The sequence below is a fragment of the Pogona vitticeps genome, chromosome 4, assembly GCF_051106095.1.
Source record: "Pogona vitticeps strain Pit_001003342236 chromosome 4, PviZW2.1, whole genome shotgun sequence".
In the NCBI taxonomy this organism is placed as follows: Eukaryota; Metazoa; Chordata; class Lepidosauria; order Squamata; family Agamidae; genus Pogona; species Pogona vitticeps.
Window position 1 is genome coordinate 230,612,558 of NC_135786.1, and position 12,478 is coordinate 230,625,035.

The 12,478-nt window shown below is 41.3% G+C and overlaps 1 protein-coding gene across 1 annotated transcript in view; it reads left to right on the forward strand.

Moving 5' to 3' along the window:
• Nucleotides 1-12,478, forward strand: part of CCN4 (cellular communication network factor 4) — a 35,260-nt gene that overhangs the window by 18,168 nt on the left and 4,614 nt on the right. Inside the window, exons 2-4 of the mRNA XM_020806404.3 lie at nt 3,598-3,910; nt 9,801-10,058; nt 12,114-12,307. Coding sequence (XP_020662063.3) covers nt 3,598-3,910; nt 9,801-10,058; nt 12,114-12,307 — 765 coding nt within the window. The remainder of the gene's footprint in view (nt 1-3,597; nt 3,911-9,800; nt 10,059-12,113; nt 12,308-12,478) is intronic.

The window sequence follows — 12,478 nt, forward strand, 5'->3', positions numbered from 1 at the left end:
CATCACTTCTGGAAAAACCATAAGTTTGACTATGCAGACTTTCGTTGGCAAGATGATGTCCCTGCTTTTTAAGATGCTGTCTAGGTTTTGTCATTGCTTTCCTCCCAAGAAGCAGGCGTCTTTTATTTCCGTGGCTGCTGTCACCATCTGCAGTGATCATGGAGCCAAAGAAGGTAAAATCTGTCATGGCCTCCATTCCTTCCCTTTCTATTTGCCTGGAGGTGACGGGAACATTGGCCATGACCTTAGTTTTGTTGTTGTTGATATTTCTATAGAAATACTATACATAGCATGGTCTCTGTCACCTTCTAGTGGCCCGTTCTGGCAATTTCATCTTTAGAAATAGGTATTTCTTGGATTTTTCTTTTAATAATATTAATATTTTCAGATTGTGAATAAGGGAACCAGCAAATACTGATCATGTGGACAAGATGGTCCTACTGTAGTAGCTTTTTCTTTTATTCATGTAGACCAGGTTCAAGATGAGACACCTTTTGGCGTCTAACGGGTCCCAATTCCGAATCTCTGGTGTGTTCAGCAGTGTAGTCCCTTTTTGGGCCATCCCCCCTGTCTGTTGTAAGAAAACAGTGAGAGTTTGTAGTAGCAGAGCAGAGTGGCTTAGTGCTACCTTTGAACCTATTAAAAGAAAAAGAATAGTCTGGGAGCTAGAACTGAAAGGGAAAACTTACACTTCATTGGTTTTAGGAATTCACTCAGAACTAAATGCAAGGAAAACACTTAATTTACACAGAGCTGTATAAGAAAGAAAGAAAGAAAGAAAGAAAGAAAGAAAGAAAGAAAGAAAGAAAGAAAGAAAGAAAGAAAGAAAGAAAGAAAGAAAGAAAGAAAGAAAGAAAGAAAGATCAGTATTTTGTAGAAGAAACAGGAAGGAAATAGGGTCTAAGAACAGCAACCTATACATTAATGAGTTGTTACTTGGAAAGACGGAAAGGAGGAGATACTTAACACTACCTGGCTGGTGGCTGTCTTTCTCTCACTACTTACTAGTTCAGATTATTTGTCACAAACGTTGGTGCTCAGCTACTATCACACATTCTTATTCAGCTCTAGTTGCAAATTATCCCTCTTGTGGTGCAAAGAACTTGAGGGTAGTTTGGTCTCAAATAGGCAATAAAGAGTCATTAGTTTTACAAAAGACCTGTTCCTGGTAGAAACAAATCTGTTCGAACTCATTTGTTGGTAAGGATGGATCCAATTGGCTGAATTTGTGCAAATTTTTGACTTTTGTTTCAGGAGAGAACTGGCCGTGAGGGCTATCATGGTTAAGAAACCATTATTTCTAAATGGAGCACTGCAGCACTCCTTATAGTGACTGATAAGGTGATCCCATAGAAATTTTGTTATTATCCCTTTTAAAGCCATCCATGTTGGTGGCTATTAGTATGCTTTGTGGTAGCAAATTCCAGTTTAACTACAGGATGTGTAACGAATTCCTTACTTTTGCCTGTCCTAGATTAACTACCATTTGCCTTAATTGAATTAACCTTGGGTTCTTGCATACTGAGTGAATGAGAAAAAAATTGTGCATCAGTTTTTTATCCTTACACTCACTTTTTCACTCTTCTATAATATCTATGCACGCACATGCACACACACACACACACACACACACACACACACAGAGAGAGAGAGAGAGAGAGAGAGAGAGAGAGAGATCACATAAACCCTCCCCCCCCCCCCAATTTGGTCCTTGGTAGATGTGTTGCATTACATAATCCCTCACCATTATCTATGTTAAAACTGATGAGAGACAATGTCCAAAGCATCATAAGGGTATCAGGTTGCTATTTCTCTCTCTCTCTCTCTCTCTCTCTCTCTCTCTCACACACACACACACACACACACACACACACACACACACACACACACACACAGAGAGAGAGAGAGAGAGAGAGAGAGAGAGAGAGAGAGAGAGAGAGAGAGAGAGAGAGAGTTCTCTTTGTATGTCTTCCCTTTTCTGTGTATACTTAGTTTTTTGGTGTCTCGTCTCTGGTGCCAGTCTGCAGTGTATAATTCTGAATTTAGCATAAAGGTTACTTTCATGGGGGTGGTGTGTTATCGGTGGGCTGCTGCTCTGCTGCTGTTCTTAAAAGGTGGTTGTGATTTGTTCTGTGTTATATTCCAATCTTTATCAACTGCGTGCAGGAAGGAAAATTGCATCATGGACCTGTAGCTGAAAAGGGGTATTTTGGAACCACTAGGTGGTGCCATAAGAAAAGGGAAAGAAGTGAAAATTGCCTGCTCTTGTATATTTTAATGTTCACTTTCTACACAAAAATATCCATTCATTCATTCATTTACTTTTTTTTTACTTACTTGCTTACATGCCGCCTTTCTCCTAAATATGGCACTAGAGGGGGAGATGGCATGCATGTCCCATCTGCATGTCTGCACATGTATATTGCACAGAGTAGACCTTTGGTTTAGATGGGCGGGATAGAAATCCAATAAAATAAAAATAAAACAAATAAATATATTCTCACTCGGATCACCTGAACTCTGTAGTGAAACAGTAGAAGAATAAATTTTCTTTTCTCTTATTTAGAGACAAGCCAGGTCAAAGTACTGTAGTCTTCAGTGATCAAAAGGAACTGAGAGGAATTGCAGAGTAATTTTCTACATGGCCTTTGCTTGGCTTATGACCTTCAAAAATGGATGAGATGCTTTGATAGAATGCACCAACTACCTCTAAATTGAGGTCACGTGCCATCAAGAAAGGGAATTGTTGGATTCTCCTGCCCTGCAGCTGGAGATGTTGACTTTCTAAGCTGCAGAAGTGAAGCTTGTTCGTTATTCCATTGGGAACCATAACGATCCACTTGCATGAAACCTAAAGTTGTACAGGGTAAATCTGGCATTACAGTTGGAGGATTTTAAGGGAGGAGACAAGAAGAGCAAAGCACACCCATGATAACTGCGGATCCTAGAAAGTAACTTTGAAAAATAAATAAATCCCAAATCAATACAGATGTTGGTTCACTAATGGACGGACTGGGTCACAAAAAGCCAGCCTAGTCTTGCTCCTCTGATTATGAGCACTCCAGTATTGTTCACGGTGTCTGCTACTGGGAAACTGGATAGATATGATTCAGAGGAAATACAGAGGAACTCCCAGCAGGTGTGAAGAGGACTTTCTCTCAGGAGTTGGCTAAAGGCAGGACAAGAATAAGCCTCTCAGAGGAATGAGCAATGGAAACCCATCAGAAATTGTCGTGACCTGTTGAGAGGAAGCTGAAGATCAGAGATGTAGGCAGACAGAATGATCTAGCTAATTATTCCCCCCGCCTCCCTTGAAAATCCAAGCTGATGACTCCACTAGAGTACAGGGCCATTAAAAAAAAAAATCGCACAGCAAACCAAGGGGCACAAATGGACCCCTAACGTCTTAATTTCATTTGTCAAGTAACATGACATTGGCCCAATGGTGTTGCTTTATTGCCGAATGTGTGGATAAACTTGATAAGCAAGGTGCACGGGGGGAGGGGGGCAGAGACTTCGCAGAAGACTTGATCAATCAGCCACTGGATTCCCCATGATCCTAATGCCCTTTTTTCTGATGTGCTTTCTTTTCCAAAGGCCACTTCCCAGAACTCCACCACCCCTCCAACCAACCTGACCACCACCGCAACCATGTTGCCCCCTGCCACCTCCGCGGCGACTGAGGCTTACACCCGGAAACAGTACTGTAAGTGGCCATGCCAGTGCCCCGAGGTGGTCCCCGTATGCCCGACGGGCATCAGCCTGCTCACGGACGGCTGTGACTGCTGCAAGATGTGTGCCAAGCAGGCAGGAGAGAACTGCACCGAGGCCGACGTTTGTGACGTCCACCGGGGCCTTTACTGCGACTACAGCAGAGACAGACCTAGGTACGAAATAGGAGTGTGTGCACGTAAGTGATGTATTGTCCATACATTTTTGCACTATCTGAAGGTGCCTCCAGTCTCTTCTTGCATCCATCCATATCTCCCGATTCTCCCTTCTATTTGCTGGAGTCTTCACATGTTACCCATAGCGTGTTTTGGGTGGGAGGGACGTTTCTGGGCTGAGATGGCTGTTGATCGATCCAGCACGGACCTCTGAATTCAAAAGAGAGTCCTGCCCTCTCTGGCCTGTGTTCCTTTTTTTCTCTGTCTTAATCTATTGGAAGCAGTTTGCTAAGTTATTTTGCTGTTTGCTGTTTCCAACTGTGAGCAAGGAAATGTTTCGCTTCTTTCTGCTACTAATAGGGTGAGTACCTCAGTGGAAGAGCCTCGTGGCACAGTGGTTGAACGGCTGTACTGCAGCCAAAACTGTGCTCATGACCTGGGATTCAATCCCAGGTAGCCGGCTCAAGGTTGACTCAGCCTTCTATCCTTCCCAGGTGAATAAAATGAGTACTCAACTTGCTTGGGGGTGGAGGGCAATGTGTAGCCTGCATAATTAACTTGTAAACTGCCGAAAGAGTGCTTGAAGCACTATGGGGCAGTATATAAGCAGCACGCCTTGCTTTTTTCGTTTTTGCATTATCGGAACTGTAAGTGCCAGTGAATGAAAAAGGGTGGCTTATTAGGGAACCTTGAAGCTTTTGTAACTCTCTGTCCTTCTGCTGTCTAACAAAGGAGGTTTAAGCAGAAATTCAAGACTCTGCAACAGTTCTAACACGGGGACTTTTTGTTTCAAAGTCGCTCTCCTTCCTTCTGCTTGCTTTCTTCCAGCCAAATTTCATTTCTGTTTTCCTTGGCAAAATTATTGGCAAAATAAACCTATGCAAAGATGGCTAAATGAAAGGAAAGCACTTTGCCATAGAGTTCATTTCATCTGTTGCAAATTATTTGAACTTTGCAACCTTATTTACGATATTTCCTCCTTCTTTTCACTTTGTTTTGATTGTGGCTAGCAAGATCAGCCAGGTCTTTGGTGCAAAATAAATCTTGCCCAATTCAAGCAGCTGATTTAAAAGAGTGTGCTTTATTTTCCTTGAATCTTTTTAACATAACTCTGACTCCAGTCTTATACACACTTACTCAAGAGCAGTGTCACTGCATTTAGTGGACTTAACTTTAAAGAAAGTATGCATAAGATAGGATTGAATGCAAAGTTTTGCTAAAACTGTAAGTTGCGTGTAACTCAAATCTAAGGTGTTGCAAGCAAACCTTGCAGGAGAAGCATCACTCAATCTGGTTAAATTCAGCCTGAGAATACTAATAAATCAATTCAGCTGAAATAGACATGTAGGAAGCCTTCAATACATTGGTTAGTATGACATTATGAAACACCATAATATTCTTTTTAGTTGTACATAAGTGCAGATGGCATTCTTGCAGTTATTTCCACATCTTACAAAACCAATAGCCAGCAACAAAAGCAGGGGTTTCAAAATTTAAGCAGGAAAGGGGTCATTCTGCTGAAAAACTGGGTTGAGTCTCCTGCTAAATTGCTGCAACTGGTTTGAGGTCAAAGGGAGAAACTCTGAGTCTTTATCTGTGGACGTTCCTTAGCAAGTTTGCTGATCACAATGCCCAATATGCTGGGCCTCTTATAATCCCCCATTGTTCAAACATTGTAACTTTAAAACCTAAATAAATCACAGAATAATACCGTATGGTACACAGTGGCTGAAATCCTGTTGCCAAGTGTAGTAAGTCACACTAGAATAAGCCCATTGAATCAGTGGGGATTTGGTTAGTCAACTCCTCTGTAAGTTAAATTCATTCAAATTGGCCCAATCTAGTTGTGTCATACTTTAGCATAGCAAGTCACAACTAGAGAAGCCCATTTGAATCAGAGGAACCTATGGAGGAATTGGCTTGCTCAGTTCCTTCTGATTCAGTGGGCCTGCCCTAGTGCAACTCATTGCAGTGAGCAACAGGATTTCAGCCACTATGGGGAAACTTAAGCAAAAAGGTTAAGGTACATATTATGAGGAATGTGTATTCCCTACAATTAATCCATCTTTTCCTCACAACAGGATTTCCCCAGAGGTATGTGCTTCGCCAATCAGATTTGCAAATTAAACCCAAGTTTACTTTCCAGTGATCAATCACAAATCAGCACACGTTAAATGCAAGACACATAGGTGAGGAAATGCAGTAACAAACATGTTTAATCACTAGGGGGAGCACTTCTATTATAATAAGCATATTGTGCCATTTGACTCAAAGAGATGTGGACCAGAAGTAGATCTGTCTCCACATATAGAATTTTGGATTGTAAGTCCCCATTTACTGAATGGGGACCCTCTGTAATCAGGACCTGTTTTGTGTTTCCTCAGCCACAAATCGTACTTGGATACTGCACCCCAAATAGGTCTGGGTCATCAGACTGTATTTTTGCTAAGAACAGTTTTGATGAACATGAACATCACTGATTAAATATGTCTGTGATCGTCTCTAGTCTTCTCTCCTTTCGGTGAAACTGGTGCCACATGTCTTAGGATCTTTGGTAGTTAACATCAGTTTAAAGTCTTTGTTACTTATTGTTCCAGAAAATTCAGGTTCTCAACTTGTCTAGTTTCAGATTTCACTCCACACTCTCCAGTGTGCGTCAAATAAGGTCTAGTGAAGACTTTGTTTTACTTCAGAGCCTTTCACAATATTGACCAGGCTGAGGGGAAACCATGCACACAGATCTTCTTGTAACAAGGTTTCATTTGAGGGGAAATTTTTTCCAGGCTGATTTAAAAGCAAAATCAACAACAACAACACACACACACACACACACACACACACACACACACACACACACACACACACACACACACACACACACACACACACACACACACACACACACACACACACACACACACACACACACGCCCCATCTCACTCCAGTTTGCAGTTTTGTTTGTGAGATGCAGAGAAATGGCAGCATCTGACCTAATCCTAATTTTTGTCTGCTCTGCAAGCATTATGGTGGGTTGTGTGTGTGAGTGTGTTTTTTAATGTAGAAGAGTTTTTATCTGGGAAAAAAAATAATAATAAACCACCCGGTGTCTACTGTATACATTTGTGCAAACTTTCATGAACTTGAAACTGGAAAAGGTTGTGTTTGTTTCTCTTCTCGAGCCCAGAGAGTTCACCTGAATTCCCAGCTCTCCATTTCGACACAGCTGTTCAAACCACTTGAAGGTTTTCCTGAACAAAATTTTGCCCAGGTTTGTTTTCTCTGCCACTTGCCAAAGTTCAGAAAAATTATATTCTTCAGGGACAGTCACCAAAACTTCCTGTCCTCTTGGCCACAGGGCAGGTTGGCCAAATGTCCTTGGGATAGGATGGGCAGTCCTCCATTTGAAGAGCTGGTAGAAGGACATTTTTGAGAGTGTTCTCCTTTTGAAGGGCTCTCCAGTTGAGTTCTGATTTAAAGATGAAGAACCACAATGGTCTGGGATAACAAGGATCTTGAAATCATCGGTTCATAGTTAACAGAATCTGGACATCAGCTTGATCTACCACAGCTCTCTTCATCCTCTTAACAGACCATCAAAATGAGTTTTTATCATTTGCTTCTATTGGTTCTCTGCATAGGCCCTATTCGGTCCAGCCAACGGAATTTATTTGTCTCAAGTAACAGTGTTGTCTTTTACTAGTTAATTTGGGGGTGGTTAATAATGTGCTGAATTGCTCACTGGTCTAGGTATCTGGCCACAAAGTCAGAGCATTTCAGTTCCTCCCTATAACTCCTTCATAGGGACTGGACTTGATTATCTATATGAGTCCCTTCCAGTTCTACAGTTCAAAGACTTGTTGTTGTTTTGTTTATAAATATTTACAGGACGCAGTATCAAAATTGACCACTAGAAGGATCCAGATAGTAATCTGTAGCCTGCTGACAATTATTACACAACAGGCTAACAACATGGGGCACAATAAATTGTGTAATCAAAACAATGATAAAAATCAAAGCCGCTTCCCAGAGGTAATGAGTAAGATCAAGAGTTCCTCTTAAAAAGTGAGGTTCTGAGTTCTGATTTAGGTGCTACTCACTATGACTAGACAACATACAGGAGGAGAGTGTGCTGCCCCACCCCTTCTGCTAGCATTTCTTAGTGTAGAAAACAGGGTCTGAAGAAAAGAGTTTCTATAAGCATGGAATCTTTCCAGGAGAGCCATCACTTGTGTTCACTTCAACTTGGATGCCGTTGCTAAGACAGTTGACTGATTGGCTACAAACACAGATGGGCCAATCGGCTGCTTCCAGGAGGGAAGCGTCCCAGATACCTTCAAGAAGATGGCTGTGTGAGGTTGCTCTGAAGAACTCCTTTCTTGATTTGTAAAGCACTCAAGTAAGATGCCTTAGGGGTGGTTGCTCAACCACGGTGGTTCTCAGCCTTGGATAGCCCAGGTGTTCTTGGACTGCAACTCCCAGAAGCCTATGCCACCAGATGTGCTGGCCAGGATTTCTGGGACATGTTGTCCAAGAACACCAGGGTTACCCAAGTTTGGGAATCACTGCAATATTTTTCCTGGATACCCAGCCATGATCCTTCCTCAGAGGACAAAACGCCCCCCCTGGAGCTTATGATGCAACACCTCAACTAGAGAACAACCTTCAGTCATGGTAGAAGATCCTATCCATAAGGTTAAACTGCAAGACAAGGAAAGCAGGAGGTGCCATCTAGGGCTGTAAAGGCCAGGCCAAAGGATCAACACATTCTTCCCTCTACATACAAGGTGTGGCCTGCAATTGTAATGATGATTTTCCGTGTGATAATGCCCTAACACTCCATGCAAAACTTGGAAGGCCACTCCTTAATTTTAAGGATACTTGACATTTTAAGGCCTTCAGTTGGTTGTTTATTACAATATTAGAGAAAGCAAGGGAGAAATCGTTCTGTGCAAAGTATGGAGACCCAGCATGAAAGCCTTTGTGTCTCACTCTCAGCAGAAGTGCAGAATCTTGGCTGTCTGCTGTATTTCTTATCTAGTTGTAAAGCTTGTAAAAATGAGCAAAGATGAGAAGTTCTGTTGGTATTTGTCACATCTTTGGTGCCATTGGAGCTTGACAAGGGTGTAGTCCACAAAAGTCACTATTATATCCAGAATCTCAATCCCCCTCCCCAAACAGCCTGGCTAGTGATGGGAATTCTGGTTCGATGGCTAGGGAATCTGGAATCTATTGTCCAAAAATAACAAGAAAGCTTGGGGTGTTATATTGCCCTTTGCCTCAGGCAGGAAAACATCCTGGGCCAATCCCATCTAACCCATGAGCCCAGTCATCCTGAGCATCTAATAATAATAATAATAATAATAATAATAATAATAATAATAATAATAATAATAATAATAATTATTATTATTATTATTATTATTATTATTATTATTATTATTATTATTATTATTATTATTATTATTATTATTATTATTATTATTATTATTATTATTATTATTATTATTATTATTATTATTATTATTATTATTATTATTATTTTTAGAACTGCACTGTTGGCAGGGACCCTACAGATCATCAAGTCCAGCTCTTGTCAAGGAGACACAGTGGGGAATTGAACTCCCAACCAAGGACTTAAACCACTAGTCTATCCAGCAGGTTCTTACTGTGAGCCAAATCTGGAGGTTGAGTCATGGCAACTGGACTTCTTTCTTTCTGAGACTTCTGGACTTCTACTTACTTGGATGAGTAGTGAAGTGTTTCAACCTAACAATTAAGAAGTCCAGTTGCCACAACTCAACTTCCAGATAACCTCACCTGGATGACTGAGAATTTTCACAGATGTGAGCCAAATGTTTCTCTACCTCCCCTCTCCACTTGGCTTACCCCCTTTTCTTGTCCCCCCTTTGCAGAAATAGTCGGCGTGGGCTGTCTCCTCAATGGGATCCGCTACAAGAACGGCGAGTCATTCCAACCCAACTGTAAATACAACTGCACGTGCATCAATGGGGCGGTGGGGTGTATACCTCTGTGTACCGATTCCAAGCCACCCCTCGTCTGGTGCCCCAACCCCAGGCACATTAAGATGACCGGCCAATGCTGTGAACAGTGGGTCTGTGATTACTCAAAGAAAATCAGGAAGACATCCCCACGGCATACCTCTTCCGCAGGTACGGGGTTGCGCAGCAGGCAACAGTTTGAGATGGGGAAGGAGGAAACCAGAGATGGAGAAAACATGCCTTTCCCCCCAAAATTAACATTTCTAAGCCCTGTACGAAATGAACTAGAAGATTTAGGGCCATGCTCCAGGTAAACGGGAGTCCCACCTAGCTTTTCCCCCAAGACACTGTCTATCAAAAGCAGCCACTGGAGAGTCTAGAGAGAAGATGTAGCGAGGGCTAGATGTGTAAGACACATCCTCCTGATATGAACGTTCCTGGCCCTGAAGACATTCAGAGGAGGCTTTCCTCTTGGCCTCCTTGCCATCAAAGATGCCTCTGATGGAGTCACAAGAAAGGGCCTTCTCTGTGGCAGCTCCCAAGTTGTATGTAGAATGCCCTTCCATGTCAGTTTAGATTATCTTCCTCCTTTTGATCCTTTTGACCCAACTCTTCAAACAGGCTTTTAATAACTGTGACAGAGTCGCCAGATGCTGTTTTTTTAAAATTTGTTTTTAAAGGTTTAAATGTTTTTTTAATTATTAATGTAGTTTAATTGATTTTAAATTTGTAATTTATTGTGCTATTAGAATTTTATTTTACTTAGCCTTGTGGCTGCTTTGGGTTCCCTCATCTGGAGAAAGATAGCCTACAAATGATAGTTAGTTAGTTAGTTAGTTAGTTAGTTAGTTAGTTAGTTAGTTAGTTAGTTAGTTAGTTAGTTAGTTAGTTAGTTAGTTAGTTAGTTAGTTAGTTAGTTAGTTAGTTAGTTAGTTAGTTCTCCCCCCCCCGCAAAAAAAATCTAGCCATTTTTTTACTCTGAGATGTTTTATAATGGCAAGTGTGATCAGTGAATATCACTATCTTTCTTGTTTTTATATTGTCTTTTTCTTAGTTTACGGTGACTGATACTTTTAATTTGATTTCTTGTATTGTTATTATGTTTTGTGAATTTATTTAAAGTGTTATGTGTTGTTTTATTATGTTGTGAACTACCCAGAGTGGCCTTAGTAGCCAGATGGATGGTATAGAAAGAAAGAAAGAAAGAAAGAAAGAAAGAAAGAAAGAAAGAAAGAAAGAAAGAAAGAAAGAAAGAAAGAAAGAAAGAAAGAAAGAAAGAAAGAAAGAAAGAAAGAAAGAAAGAGAGGGAGGGAGGGAGGGAGGGAGAAAGATAGAAAGAGGTAGAAATGGCAAAAAACAGTAATAAACTCATCTGATTAGATCGGAGAAAAGAAATCCAGAAAGAAAGCTGCCTAGAGTAGTCAATTGACTAGATGGGTGGAGTATGTATGTATGTATGTATGTATGTATGTATGTATGTATGTATGTATGTATGTATGTATGTATAAATAAATAAATAAATAAATAAATAAATAAATAAATAAATAAATAAATAAATATCGAGGACCTCGATACTTGGCGGAACGCCTACTTCCACTAAGGTCTACCCGGATCACCCGTGCGAGTCAGGAGGTGAGGCTGGGGAGCCTGACGCTGAGAGAGGCCCGGAAGGAAAAGACACGAAACCGGGCCTTCTCGGCGGTGGCTCCTCGCCTTTGGAACAATCTCCCTCCAGGAATTTGCGCGGCCCCTACACTGGGCATCTTCAAAACCCAATTAAAAACATGGTTATTTATTCAGGCCTTCCCTCCAGCCAATTCTTGATTTTCTTCTTCTTATTTTCCTATTTTTTAGTTTATTCTCGTTGTTTTGTATTAGCCATGTATCTGTTGTATTTTATTGTTTAATTTTATATTGGAAGCCGCCTAGAGTGGTCCATTGGTCCAGATAGGCGGGGTATAAATCAAATAAATAAATAAATAAATAAATAAATAAATCCACACAGAAGGAACAACGAAGTATTAACAAGCTTAGGAAGCCACCATTTAAAATGTTTTAAAATCCAAAAGGGACAAAGTTCCCTCAAAACAAGATGAAGAAAGAATAAATAAATAATAATAAACAAACGAAAGAATGATTAGTGCCTTCCCGTTCTCCTCAGGAACTGTCTTGACTGACAAAAATGTGAGGAAGCTCTCCTCATTCAAGCGCTCCTTTATTTTCCAGTTTATGAAGGCGAAATTGAATCGTGGCAGAAGAACTGCCTCCTTCAGACCTCTTCCTGGAGCCCCTGTTCAAAAACCTGCGGGATGGGCATCTCCACCAGGATCTCGAACGATAACGACCAGTGCCACCTGATGAAGGAGAGCCGGCTCTGCAACCTGCGGCCGTGTGAAGAGGACATCGTCCAGCACATCAAGGTAGGGAATCAGGGCCAGCTCCGGGCCTCGGTTTGCTGAGGCAAGAGACGAGATGACAAGAATTTGTCTGCAAATTCGTGTCTAGGGACGAAGTGGGTTGGCAGCCGAGGTTCCAAGAGAGTTTGGAATGCAAAGGGTTAAAGCTAACGGTTCCACCCTAACTTTGAAATC